At 62.0% G+C, this 11,571-nt stretch overlaps 1 protein-coding gene across 1 annotated transcript; it reads left to right on the plus strand.

The window, feature by feature from the left end:
• Nucleotides 1-2,538: 2,538 nt before the first annotated feature.
• ALDOC (aldolase, fructose-bisphosphate C) lies at nucleotides 2,539-10,398 on the plus strand. The gene is made up of 9 exons (XM_044993759.1): nucleotides 2,539-2,648; nucleotides 4,864-4,997; nucleotides 5,641-5,852; nucleotides 6,211-6,265; nucleotides 6,506-6,666; nucleotides 7,217-7,300; nucleotides 7,643-7,817; nucleotides 8,402-8,601; nucleotides 9,584-10,398. The coding sequence occupies exons 2-9, from the start codon at nucleotides 4,886-4,888 to the stop codon at nucleotides 9,677-9,679; spliced, it is 1,095 nt and encodes a 364-aa protein (XP_044849694.1). The 5' UTR covers nucleotides 2,539-2,648; nucleotides 4,864-4,885; the 3' UTR covers nucleotides 9,680-10,398.
• Nucleotides 10,399-11,571: the final 1,173 nt, after the last annotated feature.

The raw sequence follows: 11,571 nt of genomic DNA on the forward strand, positions 1-11,571 counted from the left end.
TCAATTCCTTCCCCCCTCTATCAAACATCTGCAGGATCTCCCTGCCTTGCAAGTTTGAGGGAAGCCCTAAGCTGGACATAGCCTCATGTTGGCTCCCATGGGCCATGCTGGGCCATGTTACCGCCTGCTCTGGAGACATGGGTTGTAGCTGCAGGGGTCTATTGATTTCCTGCCAGGGCAGAGCTGCTGCCAGCACAGCACTTGCTTGTGACCTCACTTAGCATAATGTGCCCAAAAGCAGCTGTATGGAAACACATACACACTCTGGTTTGTAATGGCTTCACTCCCTGGTGCTGTCCCTACCTCTCAGCTGGGTGGCAGGGTCACCTTGCCTGTCGCTTCAGCCCTGGAACAGCTGCTTCTGCCCCTAGCTGCAGCTGAGGGGAGTAGGTGAGGTGCTGGGAAACAGGCTCACTTCCCTATCCTCCCCCTACAGTAGTCAGCTGAAAGGACAGGTCTGATAAACAGCAGTGTCTGAACAACTGTGCCCCAGTGCCTAGACCCCCTGTCCAGGAGACTAGTACCTGCTGCAAGCAGCCCCCACCTAGGCTGCTCCCCAGCCCACTGTCCTGGAAAATTAACCCTGCTGTGTATGTTTGGGCTGCAGTGCAGGGTCCAGAGCGGCTGGCCTGGTCCCTATCCCATGCCCAGACCTCTTCTGCTGCTTAGGGAGACAGAGCAGGGAGGTGAGATTTCACTCTCTGTGAAGGCTGAAAGAACAGGAGTACTTGTGGCACTTTAAAGACTAACAAATTTATTTTAGCATAAGCTTTCGTGAGCTACAGCTTACTTCTTCGGATGCATAGAATGGAACACACAGACAGGAGATATTTATACATACAGAGAACATGAAAAGGTGGAAGTATGCATAACAGGCAGAGTCTAATCAATTGAGATGAGCTATCATCAGCAGGGCTCATCTCAATTGATTAGACTTTTCCTGTTGGTATGCATACTTCCACCTTTTCATGTTCTCTGTATGTATAAATATCTCCTGTCTGTGTGTTCCATTCTATGCAGCCGAAGAAGTGAGCTGTAGCTCACGAAAGCTCATGCTAAAATAAATTGGTTAGTCTTTAAGGTGCCACAAGTACTCCTGTTCTTTTTGTGGATACAGACTAACACAGCTGCTACTCTGAAACCTGTGAAGGCGGAGTGGCTGTCAACAGCAGTGTAGTGGCCAGCCCCTCCCCCACCTCCCTCTCAGAATTGTACTCCTCTCCTGACCCACCTCTGTGCCCCACAGAGCCCCTTCTGCCCTACCTCAGACAGCAGGTACAGAGAGTCCCATTCTCATCTTTGAGCCTAGGAGCTGCTGTAGGGCACTAGGCTGCAGCTCTAGAGAAAGGTGGAGGCCTCACATCACATGTAGGGCCATGAGGAGCTGGCCAATGGCTGGCTCCTGGCTCAGGCCTCCAGCATCAGGGAGAAGCTGTGAATCTGGGGGGGGAAGAGCCCCCCTGCCAGGCTAAGCCATGCTGGGCAGTGCGTGCGGCTCCAAACTTCCCATTTGCTAAGAGAAGCCATTCAGGGCTGGACAATAGGCGACAATGGAGCAGGCTTGGCAGTGGTTCCTGGAAGGGAGAGCAGGGGGTGGCCTGGCAGCTACTGAGGGGGGCCCACTGGGGGCCTGGACAGCAAAGGACAGTGACTGCCTGGCCTCCCGGCCTTGGGTGTAAGAGCAGCTTGGGGAGAGGGGTCCCTGCAAGTGGCAGGGCCCTTTGGGTCTGAGGGGCTCAGGCCTCCCTGTGGGTGTTCTGCAGAGGTGCCCTGGTAGCCAGGCCCCAGCTCCCTCCCTGCTTGTCACATTCTGGTTCATGTGCTTTGGCCTGCCAGGGTGCTGGAGCCCACAAGCGTGCTCCAGCCAGGCCCTGGCTCTCCCAGTGGGTGCAGCAGTGCCTGAGCCCCTGCACCCCCAGCCAGGGCACAGGTACCATGGCAGGGAATGACTGAGATGGCCCCCTGCTCCCCCATTGGGCACTGGCCCACTGCTCCCTTGGGAATGGCCCCATGGCCCCTGCCCCCCCTTGGGAACAGCCCCATGGCCCCCACTCCCCTTGGGCACTGCCCCATTGGCTCCCTTGGGAACAGCCCCATGGCCCCCTGACCACCCCAGCAATGGCCCCCTGCCCCCCTTGGGAACAACCCCTCCCCCCCGGGCACTGCCCCATGACCCGCTGCCCCTCCCCCCTTGGGAACAGCCCCTTGGCCCCCTGCTCCCCCATTGGGCACTGCCCCATTGGTCCCCTTGGGAACAGCCCCATGGCCCCCTGCCCCCCCTTGGGAACAGCCCCCTGGGCACTGCCCCATGGCCCTCTTGGGAACAGCCCCATGGCCCCCTGCTCCCCCTGGGCACTGCCCCATGGCCCCCTGCTCCCCCTTGGGAACAGCCCCATGGCCCCCTGACCCCCTGGGCACTGCCCCATTGGCCCCCTTGGGAACAGCCCCATGGCCCCTGCCCCCCCTTGGGCGCCCCCCGGCGCTGCGGGCGGGGCGGGGCGGGGCTCAGTCCCGGGCCCCGCCCGCCGGAGTCACGTAGCTCTGCGGCACTTGCTCCAGCCTCATTTACCGGCGCCCGAGCCGCGCCGCCCGCAGAGCCGCAGCGCCAGCGCCGGGGAGAGCCGAGCCGAGCCGAGCCGAGCCTGCCGGTAAGGGCCGTCGTTTCCCGGTCCTGCTGCCCCGGCCGGGCCGGGGATGGGGCGGCTCGAGGGACCGGGGGAGCGGGGCTGGGGGCGCCGCGCCGAAGGGCGGAGCAAGGTCACCGCTCGCGGGGCCGGGGCCGGGGTCTGGGGGCTGCTGCTGCAGGGGAGGACGCTGGGGGAACGGTGGGAGGGTTGCTGGGGGGCCGGGGGCTCTCGGGGCCGGGGGGCAGTAGGGGAAGGATGCTGGGGGGCCGGGGGCTCGCGGGGCCGGGGGGGCAGTAGGGGAAGGATGCTGGGGGGCCGGGGGCTTGGGGGGGCTGGTGCAGGGGAGGGCGCTGGGGTGGGGCGGTGGCTGTCGAGGCCAGGGGGATGCTGGGGGGGCTGGTTGCTGGGGGAGGACGGGCGAGATGCTTGGGGGGTCCGGTGGGAGGGTTGCTGGGGGGAAGTGGGGGAAGGATGATAGGGGCTCTTGGGGCCGGGGGACTACTGGGGGGCCGGTGGCTTGAGGGGGTTGCTGGGGGCCTTTGCTCAGAGGCCACCTGCTGACACCACTGAGATACCCAGAAGGTACCAGGGTCCCTGGTGACTCCCAAGTGGCCGAGTTCCATGCTTGGCATGTGCTGTCCCCGTGGCAAATCTTGGTGCCAGGCTCCGCGGACAGGCTGGGGACCCTGGCTCATGCCCCGCTCTGGGGGGTCCATCTGGCTCTGGGAGCAGGGGGCTTGGCTCCGCTGGCTGCAGAGTGGTCACCCGAGCACCAGCTTAGCAGCTGACAGGCCTGGCCGGGTCTCGGCTGCATGATGGGCATCTGAGCTCCGTGGGGCTGCCTGGGCGCGGGGAGGGACCAGTCTGGCTCATGGCAGTAACTGGCGTATGTGGTGCATTGCAGGCTTGTCCTGAGCAGCCAGTCCCCGCGCGCAGGGTTCCTGTGGGCTTCGTGGGAGCCGGCGAAGGGCTGCTCTCTGCTGCAGCAGCATTTCTGTGGGTTGCATGGGAAGGCGGCTGCACTGGGGGCCCCTGTAACCCGTGACTGGGCCTCCATGGGGGTTACAGGGAGCTTGAAATGGACTCATGCCATTATGCTCCCTTCTCCCTGGGGCTTGAGCTCGGGGCTCCTGTTCCTGGCTCTGCCTCAGTCTCGCTTTGTGAGTATGAGCGAATGGCTGTCCCTGGCCGGCTTCCCCCGGTAAAAGGGGCTGATACGCTGCCCCCGGCCTGGAGCGCCAGAGATGGTGCGAGAGCTGGGCTGGGGATTTCCCCTACCTGGTCTGATTGTGGCAACCTAGGGCTGCGGCTAGAGATGGCCCAATGCCCCGTGGAGGGGAGGGGGAGCCCATCTCCCCTGCTTGTGGGAGGCTCGTGCCGAGCACCGTGGACCAGTCTCTAAGCCTGGGTCTAGGCGTGCGCAGCAGAGAAAGCAGCAGAGCCCTGAGATGGCTGGGGGAGGAGCAGGCTGGTGCTACACGAGGCTGGGCCCGTGCCTGTGGTGGCAGCACGTTGGGGCCTGCCTGCCCGTTATGTAACGGGCCCAATACGGGTTAGGGCAACGGGTGGATGGGCTCGGCCTTTTGTCTCGGGGACAATTCAGAGAAGCCTCTGGCCAGACGGCTGCTGACGGAGGCAGGGTGGCAAGCGGCTGCTTCCCCGTGCTTGGTTTGCTGACCCAGCTGTACCGCAGATGTGGTGGGAGAGGGTGGGACTGGCCTTCCCCCCTCCCTCCCCTGCTCCAGAGGATGCCAGGCTGGGGGTCTCGACTGGCTTTGGGAGCCTGGATGGGCTCAATTCCCCGATCGGTGTGGGGAGAGGGTAGCTGAGGGGTCACTGCAGACCTGGTGCCCCTGCACTGGGTTTAGCAAATGACCTTGGAGACACTGCACTGTCTGGGCGGCAGCCTTCTGCGGTGGTTTGAGATGGAGCGGGCAGGTGCTCCCCAGCCAGCTCCTTACACAGCGCCTCGGGGGGAAGGCTGGGATTGGCACAAACATACCCCCCCTCGCCAGCACTCCTGCATGGAGAGCCGGGACTGGAGTAGGTGAGCTGCCGCAGTGCCTCCTGGTGGGCAAGTGAGTGTATTGCAGCAGGGGGTCATGGCGCATACTGACCAGTGGGGAAGGCAGCTGAGTGCTCTCAGTCCTGGGTGGGGGAACCAGGACTGTGCCTTAGTGCCACCAGAGCAGGGGGAGAGCTAACGCCTTCCTCCCCCCCCCCCCCCCCGGTTCAGGAGACTCCAGTTATCCGTCACGATGACGCACCAGTATCCCGCGCTCTCAGCTGAGCAGAAGAAGGAGCTGTCTGACATCGCACTGCGAATCGTGGCCCCGGGCAAGGGGATCCTGGCAGCGGATGAGTCCGTAGGTTGGTCTGAATAACTCATTGTTGGGGAGAATGACCCCTTTGGGCTCCTGCTCCCTCCCTGCAATCCCCAGAGCTGGTCTCGGGGTCCAGCTGGGAGTTTGGCCTCGCACATCAGTGACAGGTGGCGCTGAGCTGGCAGCTCCACCACAGACATCCCAGGCTCGAGCGCAGCTGGCTCAGGAACTGGCAGGAAGAAAACCATGTGTGTTGTGCTGCGCTGTTTTTAGAGGCTCCCTCTGTGCAGCTCCTGCTGCAGTCTCTGCCCCAACGACGTTCGTGATCGCAGAGTCCAAGGGTCATGCCGAGGAGTCCTGGACTGTGGTGGCCCAGGGATCATTGGGGGATTGTTTATCTCCCCTCCCCAGATGGTGATGTTCCCTTCAGAACCACGACAGCCTTTGCGCCTGCTGCTCCTTCCTGGCTGTTCGCAGAGCTACAGCCTGAAAGTTGTTCCCTGCTCTGGTGTCCCAGGCAGCTGCTGCCCCCACATGCCACTTGCTCCCCTGGCATCAGGGGTGGGTGGTGGCCGGTGCTGAAACCAGCACTCAGTGGCTCAACGGCAAATCCTGTGTTCCTCCAGGGTCCCCTTTCCCCCAGGGAAACGCATCCCATATGTCATCCATGCTCCCCTCTGTCCCTGCAGGAAGCATGGCCAAGCGCCTGAACCAGATTGGGGTGGAGAACACGGAGGAGAACCGCCGGCTCTACCGCCAGATCTTGTTCAGTGCCGACAACCGGGTGAAGAAGTGCATCGGAGGTGTCATCTTCTTCCACGAGACCATGTACCAGCAGGGGGACGACGGCACCCCCTTCGTCAGGATGATCAAAGACAAGGGCATCGTGGTGGGCATCAAGGTGAGTGGCTGGGGGCTGCCGTGTGTGGTTCTGCTTGGGGTGGTGCAGGGGCGCCTGTGCCCCCCAGTGGCTGATGCCGTGGGGCGGCAGGTCCTGTGTGCCGGGACGTTGCTGCCCTCGGGGTGTCTGGACTCAGCAGTGGGGCGCACTAGCTGCTCACCCTGACAGCTCAGAGGCTCTGCTCCCGTTGCCATGGCTTCACTCAGCGCGGGCAGAGGCTGCTTTCCCAGACACCGAGGCTCCTGTCCTATTCCCGGGCAGGCCCTGAGTTTCCTGGGGCAGGCATGTGTCTGGGTTTCCAGCCAGTCCCGGGGCTCTGTGTTCTGGCCTCACCTGTGTCCTGCCGTTCCCTTTGCAGGTGGACAAGGGCGTTGTGCCTCTGGCTGGGACCGATGGAGAAACCACGACCCAAGGTATGAGATGGCTGCTCCGGGAGTGGGCTGGGGGAACTGAGATCTGTAATGCTGAACAAACCCTGAGACCTGTCTAAAAAGGGTGGTGATTCCCCACCTTGGTGGGTGGAGCTGGGGCAGCTGCCACGTGCCCTCAGCATGGGGAGTCCCACCTTCCCGGGGAATAGTCGGCACCAGAGGGCGGGTGGGGTCTGGAGGCCGCAGCTGAGCCTGGCTGAGGGTAGCTGTGTGTCGGGGCAGGTCTGGACGGGCTGTCCGAGCGCTGTGCCCAGTACAAGAAGGACGGCGCGGACTTTGCCAAGTGGCGCTGCGTGCTGAAGATCAGTGAGAACACCCCCTCGGCCCTCGCCATCATGGAGAACGCCAATGTCCTGGCCCGCTATGCCAGCATCTGCCAGCAGGTGAGGGCAGCATGGTGGGCTGCGCGGCTCTGTGCTGTGGAGCCTGGCGTCGCTCTGACTGTGCCGACAGTGCGTGCGGTGCTGTGCGGTGCAGGGCCCTGCCCCAGGTAGCTTCCACTCGGGTCACACGCTGACCCCATCCTGTCAGTGGTACCTGAGCCCTGCGGGCTCTTCTCCCCCCAGGTTCAGCACTGAGCAGTCCCTGTGGCAGGGAGAGCCAGGAGGCCTCTGCCTGGCAGGCCAGGCACTCAGTCCCTAGGCCAGTGAGGTGTCCCCGTCGCCAGCTGGGGTGGTTTTGGACGGCACCTTTCACATGGATCCCAGGGCCCAGTTGCGTTACGCGCTCCATGGCTCTGCTAGACCCAGCTGCAGGGCCCCTCTCTGACCAGGGAACGTGTGCGCTGGCGCCAGGGGGTGAAACCTTGGTGAGGCCGTTGTCCTGCTCTCCCCATCATCCCCTGCAGAGCACCCTTGGGTGGGGAGGCCTGTCTGGCATGTTCCTTCCCGCTCTGCCGCACAGGGTGCTACCCATAACACCTTCCCATTGCAGAACGGCATCGTGCCTATTGTGGAACCAGAGATCCTGCCTGATGGAGACCATGACCTGAAGCGCTGCCAGTATGTGACCGAGAAGGTGAGCTCTGCCCCAGCAGTGCCGGGGCCTTGGGGGGGCATGGAACACAGCGAGACCAGGGGAAATGTACCCACCCCAGCCGCTGTTCTGCATGCCCCGTTATCCCCCACGCAGGCTGCCCGGTACTCAGAGGACTCTGCAGTCTTACCTGCCACCCTGATGGGCAGAAGGCTCCATGCTGGGACAGCACTCCAGGCCCTGCCCTGCACTTAGCACTGGGGCACGTGGGACACCCCCAGCAGCTTCCTGGGCTCTGAGCAGGGCTGGGGGGAGACCTGGGGGCTGGGCTCCCTGGGGTGCAGAGCAGACGTGGGAGCTCAGCCCCTGCTGCCTTGCTTACAGGTGCTGGCGGCTGTGTACAAGGCCCTGAGCGACCATCACGTCTACCTGGAGGGCACGCTACTGAAACCCAACATGGTGACCCCGGGGCACGCCTGCCCAACCAAGTACAGCGCCGAGGAGATCGCCATGGCCACGGTGACAGCGCTGCGCCGCACCGTGCCTCCCGCCGTCCCAGGTAGCCAGGGCACAGGGCAGCTGCCGTTGAGCTCCCCACCCCCAGATGAGGGAGTCCAGCTGGGCTGACGTGTCGCTTGGTCCCGAGGTGTCCCTGTCTGGGCAGGGAGCAGAGCTGAGCTCGTGGGAGAGGCTGATGCTGGGACAGCCGCGCTCAAGCTGTAGCACCCTCGTCCGCTGGCAGAGCAGGGTGTGTGAGGCAGTCTACACTGTGCGGCACAGCTGCACCCGCGTAGCACTGTGTGGACATGTCCTGTGTGGGCGGGAGCAGTGTCTGCTGCTGTGGTAAATGGCCCCCTCGAGGCGGTCGCTCGGGCGAGCGAGGAATCCTTGGTGCTCTGGGTGTGACGCTGGCACAGCCCTGAGTGACGGAGCTGGGTCAATTTGATTTGTAAGCGTAGGCCAGGCCTGGGAGTGCTGAGCTCGCTGCTACCTGGGCCACGCAGAGCCTGGCTCTCAGCTTGTGGGAGGTTCGGGTTGTGCAGGAGGTGGGGGGGTGGGGGGGGCTCTGGGTGTCCATGTGTCTGGGTTTGAGCCCAGGATGGGCGCTGAACCCCTCCCTCAATGTCCTGGCTTTGTTTTCAGGTGTCACCTTCCTTTCTGGGGGGCAGAGCGAGGAAGAAGCTTCCATTAACCTGAATGCCATCAACAACTGCCCCCTGGCCCGGCCCTGGGCTCTGACCTTCTCCTACGGACGTGCCCTGCAGGCCTCGGCGCTCAACGCCTGGCGCGGGCAGAGGGAGAACGAGAGCTCTGCCACCGAGGCGTTTATGAAGCGTGCCGAGGTACTGAGCTGGAGGTCGGGGTGCACTGCGAAGGGAACTTCCCATGGTTCCCTGCCTTGGAACGCCTGGGCAGCAAGGAGCAGGTGCCCTGCCCCAAGCCTGAGGGTGTCATGGTGAAAGAGCTGCTTGGCCACTTTCAATCTAAAGCTTCCTGAAATTGTCCATTCAAGCCCCTGTGTCCAGCAAAGTGTTGGGATGAGCCCAGGGCGTCATGGCAGGACTGGCCAGAGCCAGCCCTGGCTGCCAGGAGATACACACGTACTCCTTGCTGATCTTGCGGGCCTGGAATCTCCACGTGTCACAGAGTTTGGGGGAGACACGGCCCTGGCCTCCCGGCTTCCTTGCGATTCACCATGACTCTCAGCCAGCCAATAAAACAGAAGGTTTATTTAAACGGCAGGGACACAGTCCAAGACAGGTCTTGCAGGTACAGACCACAGGACCCCCTCAGTCAGGTCCATCTTGGGGGACCAGGGAAGCATTTTCCCAGCCAGCTCCAAGCTCTTCAGCCCCTCCTCTCACCTTTGTCTTTTTCCCAGGCCAGGAGGTCACCTGGTCTCTTTGTTCTCCAACACCTTCAGCTGGCACCTTTGCAGAGGAGGGGCCCAGGCCATCAGTTGCCAGGAGACAGAGTGTCGGCCATTCTCTGTGCAGACAGCATCACACTGGCCCCCTAGGGCTCTGCAACAATCACGCACCCCTAGACACTTGAGAAATGCATAGGGGAAACGGAGGCACCCACACAGCACTCACAGAAAACATTAAGAACATTCCCACTTTGTCACACTGTCTAGGCTAAAAATGGCGTCTGGCGCGCGTGGTGCAGAGAGCAGTGACAGCGGGAATGGTGGCGTGGGTGAGGGAGTGAGTGTGGCACTTGGTAGCCAGTCTCCTGTCGTGCTGGGGGGTGAAGGGTGCCAGGGCCATGGCTGGGGGCACAGCCAGTGACGACGATGCTAACGGGTCTCTCCCTGTGTCTTAGGTGAACAGTCTGGCTGCTCTTGGCAAGTACGAGGGGAGCGGAGATGAGGCTGGTGCTGCTGGGCAGTCTCTGTACGTGGCTAACCATGCCTACTGAGCCCTGGCTCGGAGCCCCGGGGCGGCTTTCCAGCCCCACTGACCAACCAGTCTCCCACTCTGCTACGTTCCATATCAGCCACAAGTCACCCCCAGCTTTCTACTGTAGCCACCGACAGGAGCCAAGTAGCCGCCTCTGGTGCAGGGGAGAGGAAGGGAGGAATGAGCCCCACCTGGATGTACTGCCCCCGTCTCGTGTTTTCTTTCAACTGCTGCTGACTTTGTGCCTGTGAAAGAGGAGGGAGAGGTGCCCTGACAGAGCCTCCCAGGAGGGACTGGCCAGACAGTGCAGGCTGCAGACCCCATCCCTTCCCCTCCAGTTCTGCTTAAAGGGTATTGTTTAGAGGTGGGAGAGGAGCTAGGCTGGCAGGAGGTGGGGAGGGGCGATGTCCCCTGGGCCCATGCCTGGCTCCCTGAGGGGTGTTTGCGTGCAGGAAGTGTTCCGGTTTGTTGGTGCTCCAGTGCCCGTTCTCTGCCTGCCCTGCATGGTCTCAAGGCCCTGGCCGTGTGGGACCCCAAGCTGCATTAGACTGCACTGTGGTGTGAAGCTGTAGCTTTGCAGTTCTGATTGTGTGCTCCGCGCCTCTGCTGCCACCCCTCTGTCTGCTGAGTCGGGTGTGAGCAGCCGAGGGTAGGGGAGCCAGTTCCTGCCGTGTGTTGTGTTCCCCATATGCACCTGATGTACCAAATAGTCTAACAAATAAATCATAGAGAAAGTGACAAGCGACTGCTGCTTCCATATGGGGGTAGGGATGGGGACTAGCTGCTTTCTCTCCTGGGGGTGGTGGTGGTCTATTTAACATGAGTATTCTGAGTTGGGAAGACCAAGGAGCTGCTTCCAGCCATGCACGCTGGAGCAACAAACCCACATGGAGACTTCTTCCAAATCCAGCTCTTCGCCTCCCTCAGGTCCAGGTCTCTGCTGTCCCTTACAAACTTCCTCTCCACATCTCCCTGCTGCTTCAGCTGGACACTTTCCCCTCCTCCTCTGCTGAACTGCTGCCACGTTCCACCCCAGAGGTGGCAGTGCTTGAATAGTGGGTGAAGCTCCTCCACCAATTGCCCATGGCTAGCTCTACCAATCTCTCACTGTGGGCTCAGTTCAGTAGAACTCATCCATCCCTGTGCAAGGAAGGCAACTGCTGCCCTCCCATAGAGGTGGAGTGTGGCCTACTCCGGAACTGTAGTAAAACAAGACTGGGGTGTTCAGCTTTTTCTGATGCAGCTAAGAGTTCTTTTGAGCTGTTTTGGTAGCACGTGATCCATCCCCATTACTACTGCAAGGACTGCCTGTTGCATGGACTACAGGCACGCTCCTCCGTGGTAGAGCTGTAATGTGGTCCGGTCCACTCCTGTTGTGTTGGTGCTGTCCTTAGCCAACCACCCGTCTCTTGAACTGGCTGACGATGACTCTCAGCTGGGGAAACAGAGGCAGAAAGGTCAAATGCCTCTTTCCTACAAGGTTTGAGTGGCAGTTAGGGAGAGAAGTGGGGCCAGCCCTTGGCTGGGCCTGGGTCCCTGTCCTATGCTCTGCTCAGGTTTCCTGGAGGGAGAATCACCTTGCAGGAAAGCAGTCACTAAGGCACTGGTACTGGAGTCTGAGTTAATGAGGAGGGTTGGGGGGGAGGTGTAAAGTGCCTGATGCTGGGGGGGGAGAGAAGCAGCAGTGCCAGTGGATGGGGTGGGTGGGCTGGGTTAGGGGTGGGTGCAGTGCTCAGTGTGGGGGAGGGCAGTGTGTGTGTGCAGTGCCTGGGGTGAAATGGTGGGGGAGGGGCGCAGTGTGCAGGGCTGGGGAGGGCGGGGCGGGGGGGCGGAGGTGCTCTGTTCCCAGTCCCGAACCCGCCCACACCTCTCTCTGCCGGGCCCCTCTGCCGCGTCCCTCTGAGGGACCCG

The sequence above is a fragment of the Mauremys mutica genome, chromosome 19 (genome assembly GCF_020497125.1).
Source record: "Mauremys mutica isolate MM-2020 ecotype Southern chromosome 19, ASM2049712v1, whole genome shotgun sequence".
NCBI classification, from domain to species: domain Eukaryota; kingdom Metazoa; phylum Chordata; order Testudines; family Geoemydidae; genus Mauremys; species Mauremys mutica.

What these genes read in the sequence shown, in the direction of transcription:
- ALDOC (XM_044993759.1), top strand. Translation starts at nt 4,886, where the DNA reads ATGACGCACCAGTATCCCGCGCTCTCAGCTGAGCAGAAGAAGGAGCTG. An exon ending in TGGAGAAACCACGACCCAAG is followed by an intron (nt 6,266 to 6,505) that starts GTATGAGATGGC and finishes GTGTCGGGGCAG; the next exon opens with GTCTGGACGGGCTGTCCGAG. An exon ending in CGTTTATGAAGCGTGCCGAG is followed by an intron (nt 8,602 to 9,583) that starts GTACTGAGCTGG and finishes CCTGTGTCTTAG; the next exon opens with GTGAACAGTCTGGCTGCTCT.